We start from the raw sequence: 17,676 nt of genomic DNA on the forward strand, positions 1-17,676 counted from the left end.
GGCTCCTTTGTGTGTTCTCCGACATGTCGTAGAAACCCTGGGCTCCTTCTGTATTCAGCTCACATTAGCATCACAAAATAAATAAAGCAAGCAATCAGGCCGTGACCTCTTATATCCACAGTGCTGCCAGCCCCCCCACCTACCCTCCCTCCTCCTCTTCCTCCTCCTCCTCCGCTGCACTCTACATAGGTTTAACTAGCTTGGATTTGCAACTGAATGTCAAGCTTGGTGTTTGGCTTTACCACAGGGCAGGTTGTTCCTCAGCTGTCTCAAGAGAAAAGGAACTCAAGGATCGAGAGGAGCGAGGGAATTGGATCTTTGACACCTGTCACTTCCACTCTGCTGCACCTTGCTCCCTTGCCACACATAAGGACTTTTCATGTCACAGCTCAGCATGTTATCATGAGTGGGTGCAGGGCTTGAGAAATCCAATTACTACCACTGTGTCAGACCCCTGCCATCATCCTTATGTATGCTATAGTCATGTTCCTCAAATCAGAAAAGATGTGCCTATTAGTTCCTTCTCTTTTCTTCAGACCAGTCTCCCACCTCCATTTCAATCTGTGTGTCTTATATACGAGCTGCAGCTCTTCTCATGGACTGCCTCAGTGCTGACAATTCTCTATATAGCGTAGCACTGGCTGGTGGGTGGCTAATGCTATGGACATTGGTTCTGACTGTCTGATATTAAGTGGTATCATGGTGCAGACTTCACTGTGGTGAATAATGGAGAACTTTGGAGAGCATCAGCATGCCTCCCAGATGCCAAACAGAATGGCCTTTGTGAGAGGGAAATAGAAAGTGTTAGAAAGGTCTCCTCCCTCTTGCTTTTCCTCTTCCCAGTAGGTATGAATCTAATGCATCTCCATGCAGCGAGGGCCTTGCTGTGTTTTCCTTATATCTTTTATGTGCTTCTCATCCCTGAGTGACACCGTCAATCTGGTTCAGTGGGAAACAGGGGGACTGTCTTTTTAAAACATGATCGGTGTCCCAATGCGGCCCACCCACTCTTACTGTATATGTTTCCGCACGCTGAGCTAGACCTGCCCATCACACTACATACCACCACATTCACCATGTTACAGTGTCCTACTTCTAGTGGTTGTTAAAATTGTCGGGAAAAAGGACAAGTAGAAAAAAAATTAAAATGAGAGAGAGTAGGGACCATGCTGGTGGTTCTGCGACAGGATAAAATGGAATATAAAACACACAGTCCTGGCTGACACAAAGTGAACATGACTGAGTGAGAAGCCACATTATATTAATTATGTAAGGCCACTCTTTTGAAGCAAAACTGAAGCTCAGAGAGAGAGAGAGAGAGAGAGGAAATCCTAAGATTATTGGTATGCCATCCTCTTTTGTTTGGAGCTGGACACTCTGACAGGCGCTGAAGGATTGTGTTCATTTCAGATGGCTAATATAAATGCCACTTGAGAAAAGGAAAAAAATAATCAAAGAATGGAAAACTAAGAAAAATGTAAAAATATAATGGTTTCTTATTCTAAGAAGTTGATTATGGATTATAGATTAGTCAAAACAATTAAATCATTAATCTATTCCCCCACACTTGATTATTTGTGAAATCTTGGAGTTGGTGAAACATCTGTAATTTGTCATGGACCTCTTGTTCATTAAGGAAAAGCTCCATGCCAAATAAACCATTGTTTTCGGTCATCCAGTGTTATATTTCCTTGACATTTGCAGTTTTGTTTGTCTCTGCTGCCTATTAGAATTGCTGAGAACGTACACTTGTGTAATAGGGATTTATTGTAGCTGATAACGCAGCTATAGATGCAGTTTAGGAATATTTAACAGTCACTCCTGGTTTAGGAATTAGATAAAGTGACCTTAGGGACTCACCTGACATAACAGTTTTTTCTTCACAGTTTTTGTCATCACTGATCACAGTCCATAGCCAACTCCCCTCTCCATCCCTGCTCCCCGTATGGTTTTCGTCTACCCCCCCCCCCCCACCCAAGCCCCATTCACAGATGTAATTTGAGAGTCTGATTCTGTCCCCTTGCTTCTCCCAGACTCAAGGGTTTAGGAGGAAATTAGCTTGCTAGCTCGGTCAAGCTTAAACACAGAAATGCTGCATTTGTTCCAGTGTATTTAAAGATGTCCTCTGCCGATGCATTGTAGAGGAAACGAGCCAAGTAGACAGAGGCAGGCGGTCTGGCCGGCTGGCTAGCATGTCAGAATAGGCAGGTCTGCAACTTGGACACCGGGTTCTGCTGTGCTGAGTTTTGGGAGTGCATTGTACTGTTGCTTTGGGCCTGGTGCGCGAGAACACAGGTTAATTTGAATCCCATCATTAGAAGGACAATTTGGACACGGAGAATTGACAAGGGAGACATGTGCTGTGTCATTATAGTGAAGTACATCATACACACACACAGTACAACGCAACACTTCAAACTTCTACCGTGATCAAAAAATGATATCCTGTATTATACTAATAAAACAAATCATTTCAAAGCTCACTTATTGTGGATTATATTATCTCTTTATTATCTTCAATCAAATAAAATTACCATTCTCTCCAATTTGGCTTTCAGACACTTTTAAATGATTGCTCCCTGCATGATGTTTCCCCACAATATCCTATTTTAACTGGAAATATATCAAATTATGTGAATAAGATGAGCTCAAGTTGCAGTTTCATTTAGACTCTAATTGCATTCTTTTTCATCCTGTATCTTTCATATTTTAAAATAATTATCCCTTTAAAATACTTCTTACCCAAAGATGAATTTTCTCTGATGAAATTCATCACTGAAGTACATCCCTGATTAGTTTTTCTTAGAAATGTTATGTATGGCCGTAAAAGAATCTAATTTACTACCACAAAGTTATTAACTGATTTCTTGTTCCAATGATAGCAATATGGTTGGCACTATTATCAGAGGAAAACACAGACATAATAAAAGTTCTATTACAATTTGTAGTTACTGGCTGTATCTATATAAACCCAAACATTTAATCTAAAATACACTCAATTACCTTCCACACATGATCATAGTGCATTCAACTGTAGTAGTATAGTGAATGTGACTTGACATCTTTGTCAAATAAAACAAAACCATCCAAATCCTTCTGGCTAGAAGGTATAAAAAATTGCAGGCAACGGTACAAGTAGATTGCTCTAAGGACAGTGATTTGACACAAATAGTTAAACCCTGAATAGAATTTGTTTGGTCTATCGTTACTTTTTCAGTGAAATGGTCTGTATTTCAGTGTCCAATGAGGGACGCACACAGGAAAAATACGTCTTTCTCTACCAAATCTCTGCATGTTGCCGGATTGGCAGTGTGGTTGAAATAGTTAAGAAAGACATGACTCCCAGAGGCTGATATTTTTGTGGACACATAAGTGTGTTGTATAGGTGCTGTTGTGCAGTTTCCAGGTGCCAATCCTGGAAACTTCTTTTTGTCTGTTTAGTCACATTTAGCCTTATGCAGGCTTATGCCTTTCTGCCTGGGTTAAACCCAGTCCAGAGTGCCTGTTGAGAGGGTTAAACATTAGTATGAAAACAAGGACATACATTATGGTCTTAAAACCTACATATCTGACTACTGTAAATCCTGTCCCTCCAAGCATTGCATATGTCATAATGGAAGCCAAGGGTAATGCTTCTAGAGCTTCAGAAAACTTACTGAGACACTGCAACCTCTAGGAGGCAGAGATGGTAGGAGCAGGGCACAGTAAGGTGAGGGAACCCTTTCAGCAAAATAGTATTTGTTGCCAGGGGATTGAAACCAGCCCACTCATGTTTGTCATCATGACAACCAGCTCGCATCATTTCCACTACATCAAGCACTCCATTGGCTAGTGGTCCTGCTTTTGAACAAAACAGTGCTGTGCGATGACATAGTGATTTATAAAACAGCATAGCGATTGCTTTTTTCTTCTCGCTGCTGTTACACAGCTGTTAAACAGATGCTGTTTGTACCAATTTAGAAGCTAGTTCATTGTTTGTCAACACCAGTTTGGAAATTCATTCTTTATACCAGGATCTGCTGTAGCATGTACAAGCTGGGCTGGATGGGCCAGCAGCGAGAGGGGGAAGAAAACAGTGGAAGTAAACATTTGCAGAATTTAGCTTGAACTGTTGCTAGCTTTTAAAAGAATGAGTGTGTATAAAGAATTCAACTGTAAGACTGACTCAAAAGGAAGTTAACTTGCCATTTTGCATTAGCGTTTGGGGCGGACAGAGGCAGGCCTGGTTGAAGTGACAAGCTGTCAGACACTCTATGCAGTGCTGGATGGATTAGACAGTGAATTTGTTCTTGATAAATTGACTGGTACTAATGCTCAGAAATAGAACCAGGGCCACATGAACCCCTGGCTCCACCAGCCGTACTAACAAGGCTGCCCAGTGAGTCTAATTTCCTCGACAATTAATATTTGACTGAGAGAGTAGAAGGAAATCTGGTCAGATAGGCAGAAATGAGAGGAAGAGATTTTTGGGTGAAGGATTTATTTAATTACACCAATGTACGTGAGACAGCAGTACTGATGAGATGAAAGAGGAGGACAGAAGGAGGAGAAGCATAAAGGATGGGCTTGTGCTGGGAGCTGCGAGGGATGAATCTGGGGGTGTCGGGGGGGATAGCTTGATGTGACTGAACCAGATGCTGTGGGGAGAAGGAGATGACTCGGTGCTGTGTGGAGAATGATGGCTAGCGTGGCGCAGTAAGGGTGCCCCTCTACTGTTTGTAAAAACAAGACCATCACACTCCATCTTGCCGCTCCCGCAGGAGCCAGGCCTCCAGGCTGATTTATGGCCCACAGACTGAATTGGCTGGCTGGGATGACAGCACCGCTTGGACTCTCCCTGGTGAGTAGTGTAGGAGGCTGCTTGGCCAAGCCTTAGCCTCAGCTGGCCGTAGAACTGCCCTATGCTGTAGTTAGGGCAGACTAGATGTTAAGCGCCATCCCTAGTGTTTGGATCAGCCAGGGCCAAAGCCTGTTAGGTCTCAAGCATGCTTTGGACTCTAAGCACCGACCTCATCCTCTATTCTGCTGGTGCCATATTTTCTGAATTTTCCCCTCCCCTGTGATACTTCCATCAGCTTCTGCATCACAGGCTCCATCAAGACTCTGTAGTAACAATTTAGATTTAATCAATCTTTCCCATGTGACTGCCAGGATGGAAAATTAATATGGAGAGCAATTAGAAAACAGCCATCTCACTGTCAAAGATACACCAAGATGAGAGGAGAAAAAGTAGATGGCATTTTAGAAGCAAATGAAATCTTTGTGTACACCACTCAGACATGGCAGGGAGTGTTGACTCCCAGGCTGTCCTCAAAAAGGAAAAACATTTATTCAACTTTCTGTAGATTGAATTCTTCTGGATTTAATACCAGCCCTCTCACACAGCAATGAAAAGAAACACAAAGCATAATGTCAGAGTTTCTGTTTGCCCCAGACACCAGAGCTGAATAATTGTCTTTTCAGAGATCGGCTATAGTTGATAGCTTTGTCACAGCATTCTGAGAGGGTTTAATATCAAAGACAGTGAGGAAAGCACAGGAAATCAAAACAAATCGGGAAAGTCTATGCAAGTCACAAGTAAAGCATGTCAAGGTTTAAATTATTCTAAATTATTTGCTTTTATAACAGCTACATCTAAGTAGCATCTACATTATACTGTCTGTCTGTTTAGGGGTATCTGTTTTCAGATGACAAACAGAATCAGGACGGTTATTGTTACTGCTACAACAAAAATGTCAGCTTACAGAGGAAATACAAAAAAAGTAGTTTAAGCCAAAAGTGGCAGACGTTCTTTACAAAATGATTTATCATGCCACACTGCTGTTCCAAATTCCTTTTAGGGTTCATCATGCTGTAAAACCAAACTGACTGAATTGTGTCATACTGCAAGTGCCCATCGCCTTGGGGCTCCAGTTAAATGAAGAAATACAAAATAGAGAGTTTTTCACATGAAGCTGGGTCCACATCAACTCAAGCCAATCACTGACCCCCTAATCTGGCCTTCTGTTTCTTGTTGCTGTTTACACTAATTTTATAGGATTACATCATTGTTTTAAACCTTGGGGCTGTGTGCACTACTTTTGGAGGGAAAAGCGCTTTTGTTTTCCAAGCCAGGCTCCATGTGTTAGCCAAACAGGACACAAAATAGCTGGTGAAAGCTCAGGGAGTTTTTTGGAGGGGGTTGCCTCTTTCAGTGAACACATGCCTTCCCTTTTATGTCAGGGGATGTTAGTCTTTTGCTGATTCCTCTTTTTTTTTGCTACATTAGCAACAAACAAATAGCACCTCCAGCTGTATGACATGAAGGGATCATTATATGCGGTGCACGAGGGTAACTTGAGCAAGGAGTTTGTCAGGTTGTGGGATCCCCATGCTGAAGCTGAAGATCTGTCTGCTGTAACTTGAAGTTAAGACGCCTTCATCTGATTGAGGGAAAGAGACAGGATTGAATCGGCTGCTGGCAGGCTGCAGATGCAAGATGAAATGGCAGGGAACGTGGGTTTTCTCCCTGTGCTGATGCAAAGTGATGCTATTCCAGGTAACTACAAACAGAAAAACATGGCCAGCATTATCAGGAGAATTTGTCTTTTGCATTTGAAGTGTCAATATTTATTATTTTTCAATGCCATGCACATCATTACATACATATTTAAAATGCTCCCCAGTGCCTCCTGACAGTCTTTGGACATTAATTCAGTATTCATTCGTAGTATGTCGGATTTGATAGCAGCTCTGTGCTACTTGATACATGGATTTTTTTGGCCTCCACTCCCATTAGCCTGTTTGTATTTTACATGTGGAACTCTACAAAAACAGGCATCCACCTCCCGATGGAGCTCCCTCAGTAATTAATAGCTATTAAATTGTAGATAGGAAATGTTCCAAATGACATCCTGCTCTGTACTGTACTTTGAGTCTGTTCTTGGAACTGATTGGCAGGCTTATTTTCCTGATGACTTTAAATACACATTCACAGCAGGAGGTGTCTTCACTGTATTCTGTTCTGTACTTGTTGACTTCCAAACCTAAGTACTGCTATAAAAGCCATTAATTCATATCCTACCATTACAGTTTTCTAATTTTTTGGAATAGAAGGCAATAGTTTTTTATTAGAAGTCGATGGCCTGTCACTTTTTTTATTTAAATTTTGTCTCTTACATTTTTTGTGGGTCTTTTAGAGGAACATCTGCGTTTTATGAAGCTCTGAGCAGAAGCAGGATGTCTGCGTGTTAATAGCACTTGGCTTCCATAACAATGTCATTTACAACCCAGTTGCTTTCCCATAGACCCCTGAAGGAAAGGAGAGAAAATGGCATTCAGTGCATATGCATGCACTGCTAAGTAGAGAGCATACAACTTGTGTATATTTCTTTGTGCCCCAAGGCTTTTCATGCTTTAGAAAGTGCTTCAGGCTATAGAAAAAAGCATTTAGAGGAAATAGCATTCATTACCAAGATGCTTGTAAATCTTTAATCAGTGGAGAAAAAGATCTACTTTGTCAAACGTGTCAAACAAGATTTGGGGAGTAATTTCAGATTACTAAATGTAGAGCTGAAGTCTAGCGTTTGTGTACAAGTTTGAAATGTCTGACACAACTTCCAAATGCATATTACATACATTTCTTCAGTGGCAGCAAGTACTAAAATATACTATTTTCAAATATACTTTACATTGCTGCTATGACTGAAATACTGACTGACTTTAGCATTTTTATTGTTATTACCAATAAATCAAAGAAAAGGCCTCTAAAAGGGGTAAATTCAAAATACAGTCAATGACAAAGCAGTTACATAGGATTAAAAAAAGAACATGGGATTTGAAAGGGCTTTAGAAATATCGTCACAGTGGACAATCTAATCCAGTGTGTGGGAATGTTTTGTTTTTTATTCATCACCCTCCATTATGTTCCTGGTACCTGGTAAAGACTTTCTGTTGTGATTACATTATTACATTCTGATTGCGCCCCTTCTCTTTAAACAAAACCCCCAGCTTCCTGCCTTTTGTCTCCTTGATTGCTGCCAGTGCAGTCCCTTGGACCAATCAGCATTCATGCAAATTTACATACATACAGGAGTGCAACTTGTGGAAAATATATTCAGTTTGCTCATCCTTCTTTTTGGCCTCATAAAGTGATTTTAACTACATAGAAATTGTTATAAAACTGCCTATTCATGCTGCAGAAGGGTGAATGTGGATAATAGATCATTCATGAAGTTCATTTTTTACACTGAACGAAATTTTATAAAATGCTAACTTGTAACTTGTGTTTTTGTAGATTATATTTGAGATGCTTATTACAATGACGTCCCTTGTAAGGAAGCGGATTTCTCAATCTGCATTTACTGGACAGAATGGCATGTCTGTGTGTGTCAGTCTGCGTATGTGTGTGCATTTAGACACAAACATGATCAAAGGAAGCAAATTCTGTGTCGCCTCTGTCTCATTATGTAGCATTCATGGGGACATTTGTCATTTGTCATTTTTGGTGATGGTGTACATGTTTTCAGCCTTCAAGCATGATGATTCCTCAGGAACACCACCACATTTGGGTTCGAACTGCTCATGATACCCTTTACTCATTCACTCAGTCATCTATTCACCATGTTATCTGTCAGTCTCATCAGATTATACTTTATGAGAGACAGTTCTGGCATATCTGCCCCTGAAAAGCCTGTCTCCAATCTTTAAATATCGATCCCCAGGGCCTAAGCAGAGGTGCCTCTCATGAGTGCAGGAAAGAAGGGAGAAAAACAGATCATTAGTGATTTTAATTAGGTGATCTGTCAAGCTGCGATTGCCAGATGTAAGCGTATGCATTTGGGTCGATGGCAATCCCTCTGACAATCCCCTCTTGTCACCTTGGGCCTCTGGAATGGAGGATGGCTCTTGCTAGGAGTGAAACAAGCAGTAGGGGAGCGCAAAAATGTGTCACTGCAAATCTGTGTGGTAGGTTTTTTCTCAAGACTAAAGCAGGTGGAAAAACACAACTGCACAGACTTCCGAATTGTTATGTTTTCTAGGGCTGTGTATGTGAGTGCATAGGCTACTATACATCTGTATTATCACGATCATCGATTTTGTTTAAATATTCGGGAGACAAGTAGCACCAAGCTCTTTCCACAATTAGAGTGTATGTGAATTACAGCAACTAGGAAAAACAAAATCACAGCGTTTCAGTTTGAGTAAGAGAGCATGACACTTTTTGTGTTGTTATAACGATGCAAAAATTGTCTTGAAAGTCCTTCCCCTCCAACACAACAAAGTACGAAAGGGAGCAGTTATTCAGACTCAGGCAAATCTTTTTTTCACTCCAGCGTTAAACATCATTACATATTTATAACTCGGCGCCAGATGACAGAGACAGAGAGGGAGAGAGAGATGAACCAGGCAACAACACCGCAACTCGTCTGGTGTCTCTCTCTGTGAGATATCTGATTGCACTGTTTAAACCTGCCTTTCATCTGATGTTGCTACAGAAAACCCAATTATACAAGAGCTGCAAATGGACTTTTGATTTAACAATACATAATTTAATTGGCATATTAGAAGTGCCCCAAAACATCCAGCTCTAGTTATCAGTGACTACTGTTAACGGCACTACAGTCTTGAGCAGATGCAGGAATGCATTGCCAGTAAAAGTAAATCATTTAATTCAAACAAAATGCAGCATTGTTTTTCATTTATGTTTTTATTATTTCATAACAGGTTTGACATACTTAAATCAAACGAAGGCCATGTGAGAGAGAAAACATGATGAAATCTAATGAGCGTAACAATTGAAAATGAAGCTGATTTTAACAATCATGTTTTCTCTTTGTCCCCCACAGATCCCAGTGAAGGCTTTCATTGCCAGGATGAGTGTCGCATCCTAGGCCACTCTGACCGCTGTTGGATGCCTCGTGTTTCAATCCCGGCACGTGCCAAGTCACCCGAGCATGGCCGTAATGTCATCGCGTTGTCTATCGAGGCCACCACAGTGGATGTGCCCCACTACGAGGATGGCACCACCAAGAGGACTTTTGCCACCTTCGGCAAGGATGGGCCTGAGGACGTGGAACGGGGAGAGTTAAAGGGAAAGCGGACTCAGGAGTCTCAGGTGTGTAGCCCCAAGGCCAATGGAGGGGCTGTCCGTGAAGCTGGCAATGGGCGCGAGGCAGCCAGCCCCATCACTTCCCCTGTGCACCTGAAGAGCCCGATGTCCAAGCCGTCATCTGCCTACAACACACTGAAATGCCGCGACGCAGAGCGAATCGCCAACCACAGCCTGCTGCGGCAGCCGGAGGGGAAGGACAGTGAGCCAGCTGTCAGGGAGATCAACACGCTTCTCCACGATGGCCGAGACAAGGAATCCCCCAGCAGCAAGCGCCTGAAGGACATTGTGCTTTAGCGAGCTTCTCTATGACACACACCAACATGCATACACACATACAGTGTAAACTCACATATATGTACCCCACAATAGCTGTGTGTACACAGAAGAAAGTTAGGCTGTGGAAAGAAGGCTACGGAAGGAGAGAGAGACACACCCATTTGCAGTATACAATATTCAAGAACCAGCTCGGGCTGAGGATGATGAACTGTAGTATGCTGCAGCTAGTTGTGTGCTCAAGCTGAGGTAGTGGATGTGGCTTTGTTGTAGTCGCAGTACTTTTTCCTTGTTTGCTTTTTGTTCCATTTTCTTTCCGAGTCTGCAGTGCGTGGACAGGCAGGTTACTGTTGACTGCATGGACATGGCCAGTGGAGCTCTCCACCCCTTGCGCCAAAGCAGGACACTACGTGTTTGGACACCTGAGGTGCCAATTCATTCAAGTACAGTTATGCCTTTTGAACTACTTTTGTATCACAAACTGATATTTGCCTTCTTTGGTTTTGCAGTTTGTTCTAGCTGCCAAAATCGCTCTTTGTTCCTTTGTATAGTGAGCTCTGTCAATGTAATAAACGACAATTCACAGGATTCATCTAAAAATACCCTCAATTTACTCCAACAGTTTTCAGTGCATTCAGGAGAAGGAGAGGGAGGCCTCTCAGTCTCATTTGCCCCTTTCCCTGACTAATAAGAGAAACTTTCTCTGTGTATCCCTGAGGACATCCTAATGTCATCAGACTGTGAGGTCTTTACAGTATTTATATTTTATCAAGGATGGAGCTAAATGAACTCTCGCTATCTGCCCAGCCGCTCTGAACACTGGAAGTGGGACAGACAGAACCTTGTGTTCAAATTGAGTTGTATGAAAAAAAGACTGCTTTTGAAATCTCCTGTGCCCAACCTTGATTGTAGCCAGTGGAGCACCAATTAGAACTTTGTGCTCTGGTCTTGTACTTTTTTTGACTTTTGACTATGGGGCTAGGATAGAAGGGATCGTCACTCATGTCTTGCTATGTGAAACTCTCTATAGGGTTTACTATTATCATTTTTAATAACCCGTTGTTATGTGACAATCCCTTTAATGTTTTGTTTCAAGAGAAAAAACAAATAAACATTGGTGTTCAACTGAAGCTACAGTAGCGTTTGTTACACAAACACAAAAATAAAAAAAAACATATATGCCAAAATATATTTTATAAATAATTTAAAAATGTATAATGAGAATATTTAATGCTGTGTAGTTATTTTATGAGTAAGTTATACTTGAAATTAACTTGCTTTTGTTCATTTGTCTTTTGCTTTTATATTGAACCTGATTTTATTTTCAAAATGAACTTGGATTATTTTTTGTTTACTGTGTGACCCCTGGCAACTGTTGCAGTCTACCTTGTTGTAAAGAGTTTCTTATTGGTCAGTTCTTGTGCCATCAAGTTTCTGTGTGGGCTACTAGAAAATGTAAAAAAGACAAAAAAAACAACAAAAAAAGCGAAATCAGCACCAACATTAGTGTGTCAGTTCAATGAGCTTAGAGTGAGATAGCAAAAGAAACCAAAAAAGATGCAAACAAAACCTTGAAAATTGCAGGATGTTGCTTAATCTTAGTATCTAAGGAGGCGAAAGAAAGACTCCCAGTGTTCTTCAAGCTGGTAACAGGGTTCCACTAATGAGTCGGCTTTCCTATTGGGCCCAATCAAGTTTAGACGAGACTTTTTCAGCTTCAACTGAGGACATTTGGACATGCAGACTAGCTTTGCTCAGCACTGCTGTCACCCTGTGCCATCTGTGTTCAGTTGATCTCAAAGATAAGTTTGAGACCAGAGTGGTATAAACAGGGCTCTCCCCTCCTACGAGCCCCACACAACAGACTGTGTGGAATCGTGTCTGGCTGAACTAAGGTTTTGGAAGAACCGTGTTGCACATCAGCAATGTGGTTTTATGTTGCTTTGCAGTAAACTATGTACAATGTGGAAAAATATGAATGAAAATGGACAAATTGCATACAACAAACTAGATCTTGTAGCTGAATGTTTTGCTGGTCTCACCCATGGCTTCTGGCAACATGAAAATCGGAATAATCACTGAATGTATACAGCAGCTTATAATTAAACTATTAAATGTTCTCTGCTTTGTTTCCTTGTCTTTACTCAACAACTCCCAGTGTCCAAAGACATGCAGGCTAGGTTAACTGATACATTTAAATTGTCCTTAGGTGTGAGTGTGAGTGGTTGTTTGCATATGTGTGGTCCCTGCAATGGACTGGCGACCTGTCCAGGGTGTACCCCACCGGGGATTGGCTCTAGCCCCCCTCTTTTTCTACAATACAACCCAACTTCCAGGATTTCCTCCTGACCAGAGCACTTCAAGCCCTGTATTTTATTTATTTTTATTTAATCAGTTTAATTTAGCCTAGACAGCGCACATTAATAAGCATAGATGCAAATGTGCCAGAGTTAGCCAAAAGACTATTTTTCATCTGTAGTCCCTGGATAGTTGTTACATAGTCAACCTATAAAACTTCAAAAACAATTGTAAAATTAATTTAACAATCTTTTAAAATGAAGTCATATACTATGAATGCATGCCTTAAAATGAGCTAGAAGGAACACAGACATTATACTGAAATGCTTTTTCATGAACTTCACATACTACAAAACAACAAAAATAAAAAAATAAAAGATGCAACGTACAACCTAGCTCACAATGAATACATACATAGACAATGACTGACAGGTGCAGAGTACGAACATAGCAGCTTGCACAGTATACATTAAACTAGCCCAGAACAAAATAAATAAATAAAACAAAGTCACAGATAACAACTGTACAGCCTACAAAGATTGACATATAAAAACTTTTCTCCTTTTGTCAACAAGCTAACATAGGGTTTGTTACCCACCATTAGCGATTTAATTTAAACCATCACTTTATGACCATCAACATTTGGGAGGAACCATTGCACTGTTATGTTTGTTTTTTACTTGGAAAGTGGAAGTTAGCAAATAATGCTAAATAGCTTTAACTGGGAAAATGGAAGCTAGTTAGCCTAGGTTGCTAACATGGCATTGGTTCCCACTATATTTAACTTTTCGTTCATGTTATTTCAACATTTGCTGAGTCACTGACAGCTCTCACTCACTCAGTTCGTTCATTAATATAGGGAGTCATGGGGTAACGTACTGAGTTCTCAAATAACAGATGGGGCTGACAATCGGCTAACATTGTTGGCCCCCCAGCTATTCAACTGTCTGTGTGGCCAATTGATGTATAAAGAGTAGGGCCACATTACCAGCACTAATGTAGGAGCGACCATCACAAAAGAAGTACCTGGATATATATATATATATATATATATCCAGGTACTTCTTCAAAAACTAATTTTAACATCAGGTTAAATCTTAAATCTTAAGACTTAAATCTGCCTTTAGCATGTATTACAATTACCATTAATTAACAAATAATGTAAAAGCCAGCAATGGAGGTAAGTGTGTGCTGTAACAGTATACATCAAGTGTTTCATTTAAAAATGGATCTGGGTCTGCATAATACATTTACATCTGTAACATGATGTGAAAGTCTGAGAGTCTGTTCTTGAAAACAGCATGATAACACATGGAGTGATGTCTATTCTATTTGTCATGATAAAATGGAAATTAACAGTTTGAGACCAGGCCGGCTCCAACTCTGCATTAATATTCCATGCATTCGCTGTTGCTCTTTCCCATTATTTCCAAAGCAGACCTTTGGGGATGGTCCAACAAGTGAGGTGAGTGTGTGCTACTGTCTATGTCTGATGGTAGTGCTCTTTTCATTTGCTAGAGTGGGTCACACATGCCATTTTTGAGACATTTGACATCTCCAAATCTCAAAACACTCTCAAAACACTACAATACAGACGCTGATCAGAACCATGTAGCCTGTCATTGAGACTCATATTCGGCTGGTGGGTAATGTGTTTTCACAGCCAACAGTGTGATGTCATTACAAAACTGGATCCCACTTGAAATATTGATTTATTAGTCGACTTTGAGGGGAAGGGTCTAAAAGCTATGAAAGAAGTTGAAAGAAAAGGCAGAAGCTGAATCTTTCTCTGGTAGTCTGCAACAATTTCTATGACATTTTCACTCAATAAAAGCTCCACTTTCACCTCCCCCATACACAGCAGATCTTTCTCTTGAGTAAGTTTGTATGGATTGATGGGGAGAAGCAGAGAATAGATGTAGAACAGGACACATTCTAGTGCTGTAGACAGAAAAGAAGGCAAAGGAGCGAGGGGAAACACATCTGCCCTCTATGATAAGAAAAGGAGGTTGGCTTCATTTCTATAATTAATTTGCCATTCCCTCTATACCCTCTGGTGGAGCCAACATGAAAGTTGGTCTGAAAGCGCACTTGCTAACACATCCATTAGTCTATAAGGAGGATCTTGTTTCTTCCAGCTAAGTTCCCTTCTCATGGGCAATACCACTATTCTAGCAATACCCCACTCATACGATTTTCTCATGCCCTTTCAGTAGCGTTTAGACCCCTGGGTCTCCATAACAAACTTGCCTTAGCTAAAGGTACAATCCTGCCTCCAACTGAAGGGCAAAGTATGCATTTTAAAATATTTTAAAGAAACAAGCCTCATTATCATTAACTGGAAATACTGACTTAGTAGCACAATATTGCAGTAATTCTTTGGGGGGGGGGGGGCAAAAAACTTTGTCTTCCATATCAACACTATCCCCCTGGGTCAAACCATATTTGCAATGCAGGAACCGTATTTGTAAATCCCCAAAATGGTGCTTGTCCCCACATATTTAATTACTCCTCATTCATGGTGGTCATGGAGAATATTCTCCATTACGGCTAGATTTATATCAAAGGTTACCAGGACACACATCCTATTAACATCCTATTAATGTTTCAATTATCATTTTGCAAAACGGTGAGAGGGGGAATCAGAGAACAATTAAAATGATTTATTTCTGACAGAGACATGAGTTGAAAAAGAGCAGGAGGAGGGCCTGCAGCCTTGCATTCCTTCAATACAAAGTAGTTTGTCGTCTGTTCTTTTGAGTGAGACAGCCCCTCGACCAACCCCCAATCAGGCGCACTGATCTCTGTCGCTCTAGTGACCTCATTCTATCAAAAGGGCTTGCAGCTGCTCCTGCCTCATTATGACCAACTACTCCTTTTCACTAACCTCTGGTGGAGGTTTACCATGGGATTAGATGACAACCAACAACATGTGACACAGTGAAGTAACATCTTACTGTCTTGCTGTTTTGTTGCAATCTTGAATATCAGAAATTTGCCAGAAAGAATAACAAAATAATACAGTCACCTGATGTAGAATTTGTGTGAATAGTCCTTGTTTTTGTCTGTAGCTACAAAAAGACTGATTAAATTTTATCTGTTTTTTGATATGGCTGCAAAGTCTGATGGCACTCTATGAGACCGTTTACTTCAAGGTCTGCACCCTCAAATACTGTATCTACAAATAATGATTTTCTTTCCTAGGTCCACTGCACTTTGCCAGATTCACTTTATTTCAGGCATGTAAATGAGACACTGACTTTGTCACTTCTCTAATTTTCTTCCACTGAAAAGCAGGTGAAGTGGTCAAGACTTCAGAGTCGCAAGTTAGAGAAGTTCGGTCAAACGTGGGGAGAAAAAAGATATTCTCTGTAACTCTCACTCAGACTTGCAAATGTAAAACCAGCAAATATCTTCAAAGAACTTTTTTGTCTTTGTGCAGTTTCTTCAATCATGTACTTTTACATTCTCTTAGGATGAGTTACTAAACAGATAATGGTTTGTTCCACAGAGCCACACCTTTAAGCAAGGTGATTATCATCACTGCTGGAGAGAAATGAAATCAGCCCAGAGCTGGGCTCACCTTGCCCTGCGTGTGTCCTCACATCACATCTGCACAGCTCTCAGTCTGAGCCAGGATGGAGATTTGAGGTCCTTGGTGGACACTGGCAAGCTCTAAGAATGGGATATTAGCTCAGAGACTACAGTGTGAAGCCAGAGGAAGTTTGTAGAAACTATGAAGACTCTCAAGGATGTATTTTTCTTGGTCTAAAGGCAAGCCTATCCAACAAGAGGAATAACCTTTTGTTATAGCTTTATATTGTATTGAAGAGGTTAGTCTTTGTCACAATGAGAAGTGGGCTGGTCATTGCTATCAGTAAGAAGACTGATTACCCTCTCCATTTCCCCACCACAACTACGTATCTAATAGGCCTGGCCAGTGGCCACTTCCCTTTGTGGTAGTCACAATGGAACTTTGATCGCCAGTGAAATGAGCAGCTCAGACAATGGTCTACATTCATTGAACACTATGAGCCCTCAGTGAGATGGGGAGCAGTGGCTGCCACATTCCCCCAGCAAGCTTTAATTAGAAGTGATGCTAGACAGATCATATCATAACCATTAGTGATGCCCTGATAAAACTGACCTGGGAGCTGCTCTGTAAAGCCTCTTTGTTGGGGAAGGGTCCAGTGAGTCTCAGGACCCCTCAGCCTACCATCTCCAGCAGCAATCACAGTCTGACCTCGGCAACCTATCTCAGCATTTAATGCCTAGGAAGCTGGCTCTGGGGCTGTGGAACAGGGGCAGTTGACCTCACCCTCTCTAGAGGATAAAAACGCTGATAGCAGGGAGTAGAAATTAAAGACTGTGGCCTTTGAAAGCCTCCCTTATTGTCAGCAGGAGCACAGAAATGAATCTCACCGGCCCTCTCCATGGACATGCATTATCGAAGAGGTGATTATTTGACCTAAAGTCTCTATTCACCAGTGATTTATTTTACCCTGGCACAGGTACCTCCCCAGACCTCTCTACCCTTTTGGAAGGAAGCATATTGACAGACAAAACTGGATCATAAGTGGTACAAATGTTTCAAGATTTTTTTTTGGAAGCATTTTTAATCCATTTTTGAGTCCATCTCAAATATGTTTTTCAGTCTTTGTGGAATGAAGCCTTTTATAGGAATGTACAGACTAAAAAAATTGGTTGATCAGTTGTTGTTGCATTAATTCAGAATGATGGCTTGTGGTCCAAAGGGAGACCACAATATGCTGTGAAAAGCTAAAAACAAAGGAGCATGTCATTTGCTCACAGACCAAAGAGTAGTTGTCTAAAATATGCAATAACTTCAAAAAGCTTTGCAGGAGTGAGAGATCTTTGTTTTCTGACGTGTTTCTAGCTGTGGTTTTGTTTCTTGTGATCTTTCAACAATAAACTTACATATAGTACAAAATATAAACCAAGCCCACCAAGTGTTTTTTTTTTTTTTTGCATCCATGCAACTCATACTGTAA

General features: G+C 41.0%; 1 protein-coding gene across 2 annotated transcripts in view; it reads left to right on the forward strand.

Annotated features, from left to right (window-relative positions):
- Positions 1–12,438, forward strand: part of pcdh19 (protocadherin 19) — a 53,514-nt gene extending 41,076 nt beyond the window's left edge. For both annotated transcript variants that reach the window (XM_046030890.1, XM_046030891.1), the window contains exon 5: positions 9,828–12,438. In XM_046030890.1, the coding sequence (XP_045886846.1) occupies positions 9,828–10,387 (560 nt within the window). In that variant the 3' untranslated portion in view covers positions 10,388–12,438. The remainder of the gene's footprint in view (positions 1–9,827) is intronic.
- The last annotated feature ends 5,238 nt before the right edge of the window (positions 12,439–17,676 follow it).

Source organism: Micropterus dolomieu, linkage group LG19 (assembly GCF_021292245.1).
Source record: "Micropterus dolomieu isolate WLL.071019.BEF.003 ecotype Adirondacks linkage group LG19, ASM2129224v1, whole genome shotgun sequence".
Lineage (NCBI taxonomy): Eukaryota > Metazoa > Chordata > Actinopteri > Centrarchiformes > Centrarchidae > Micropterus > Micropterus dolomieu.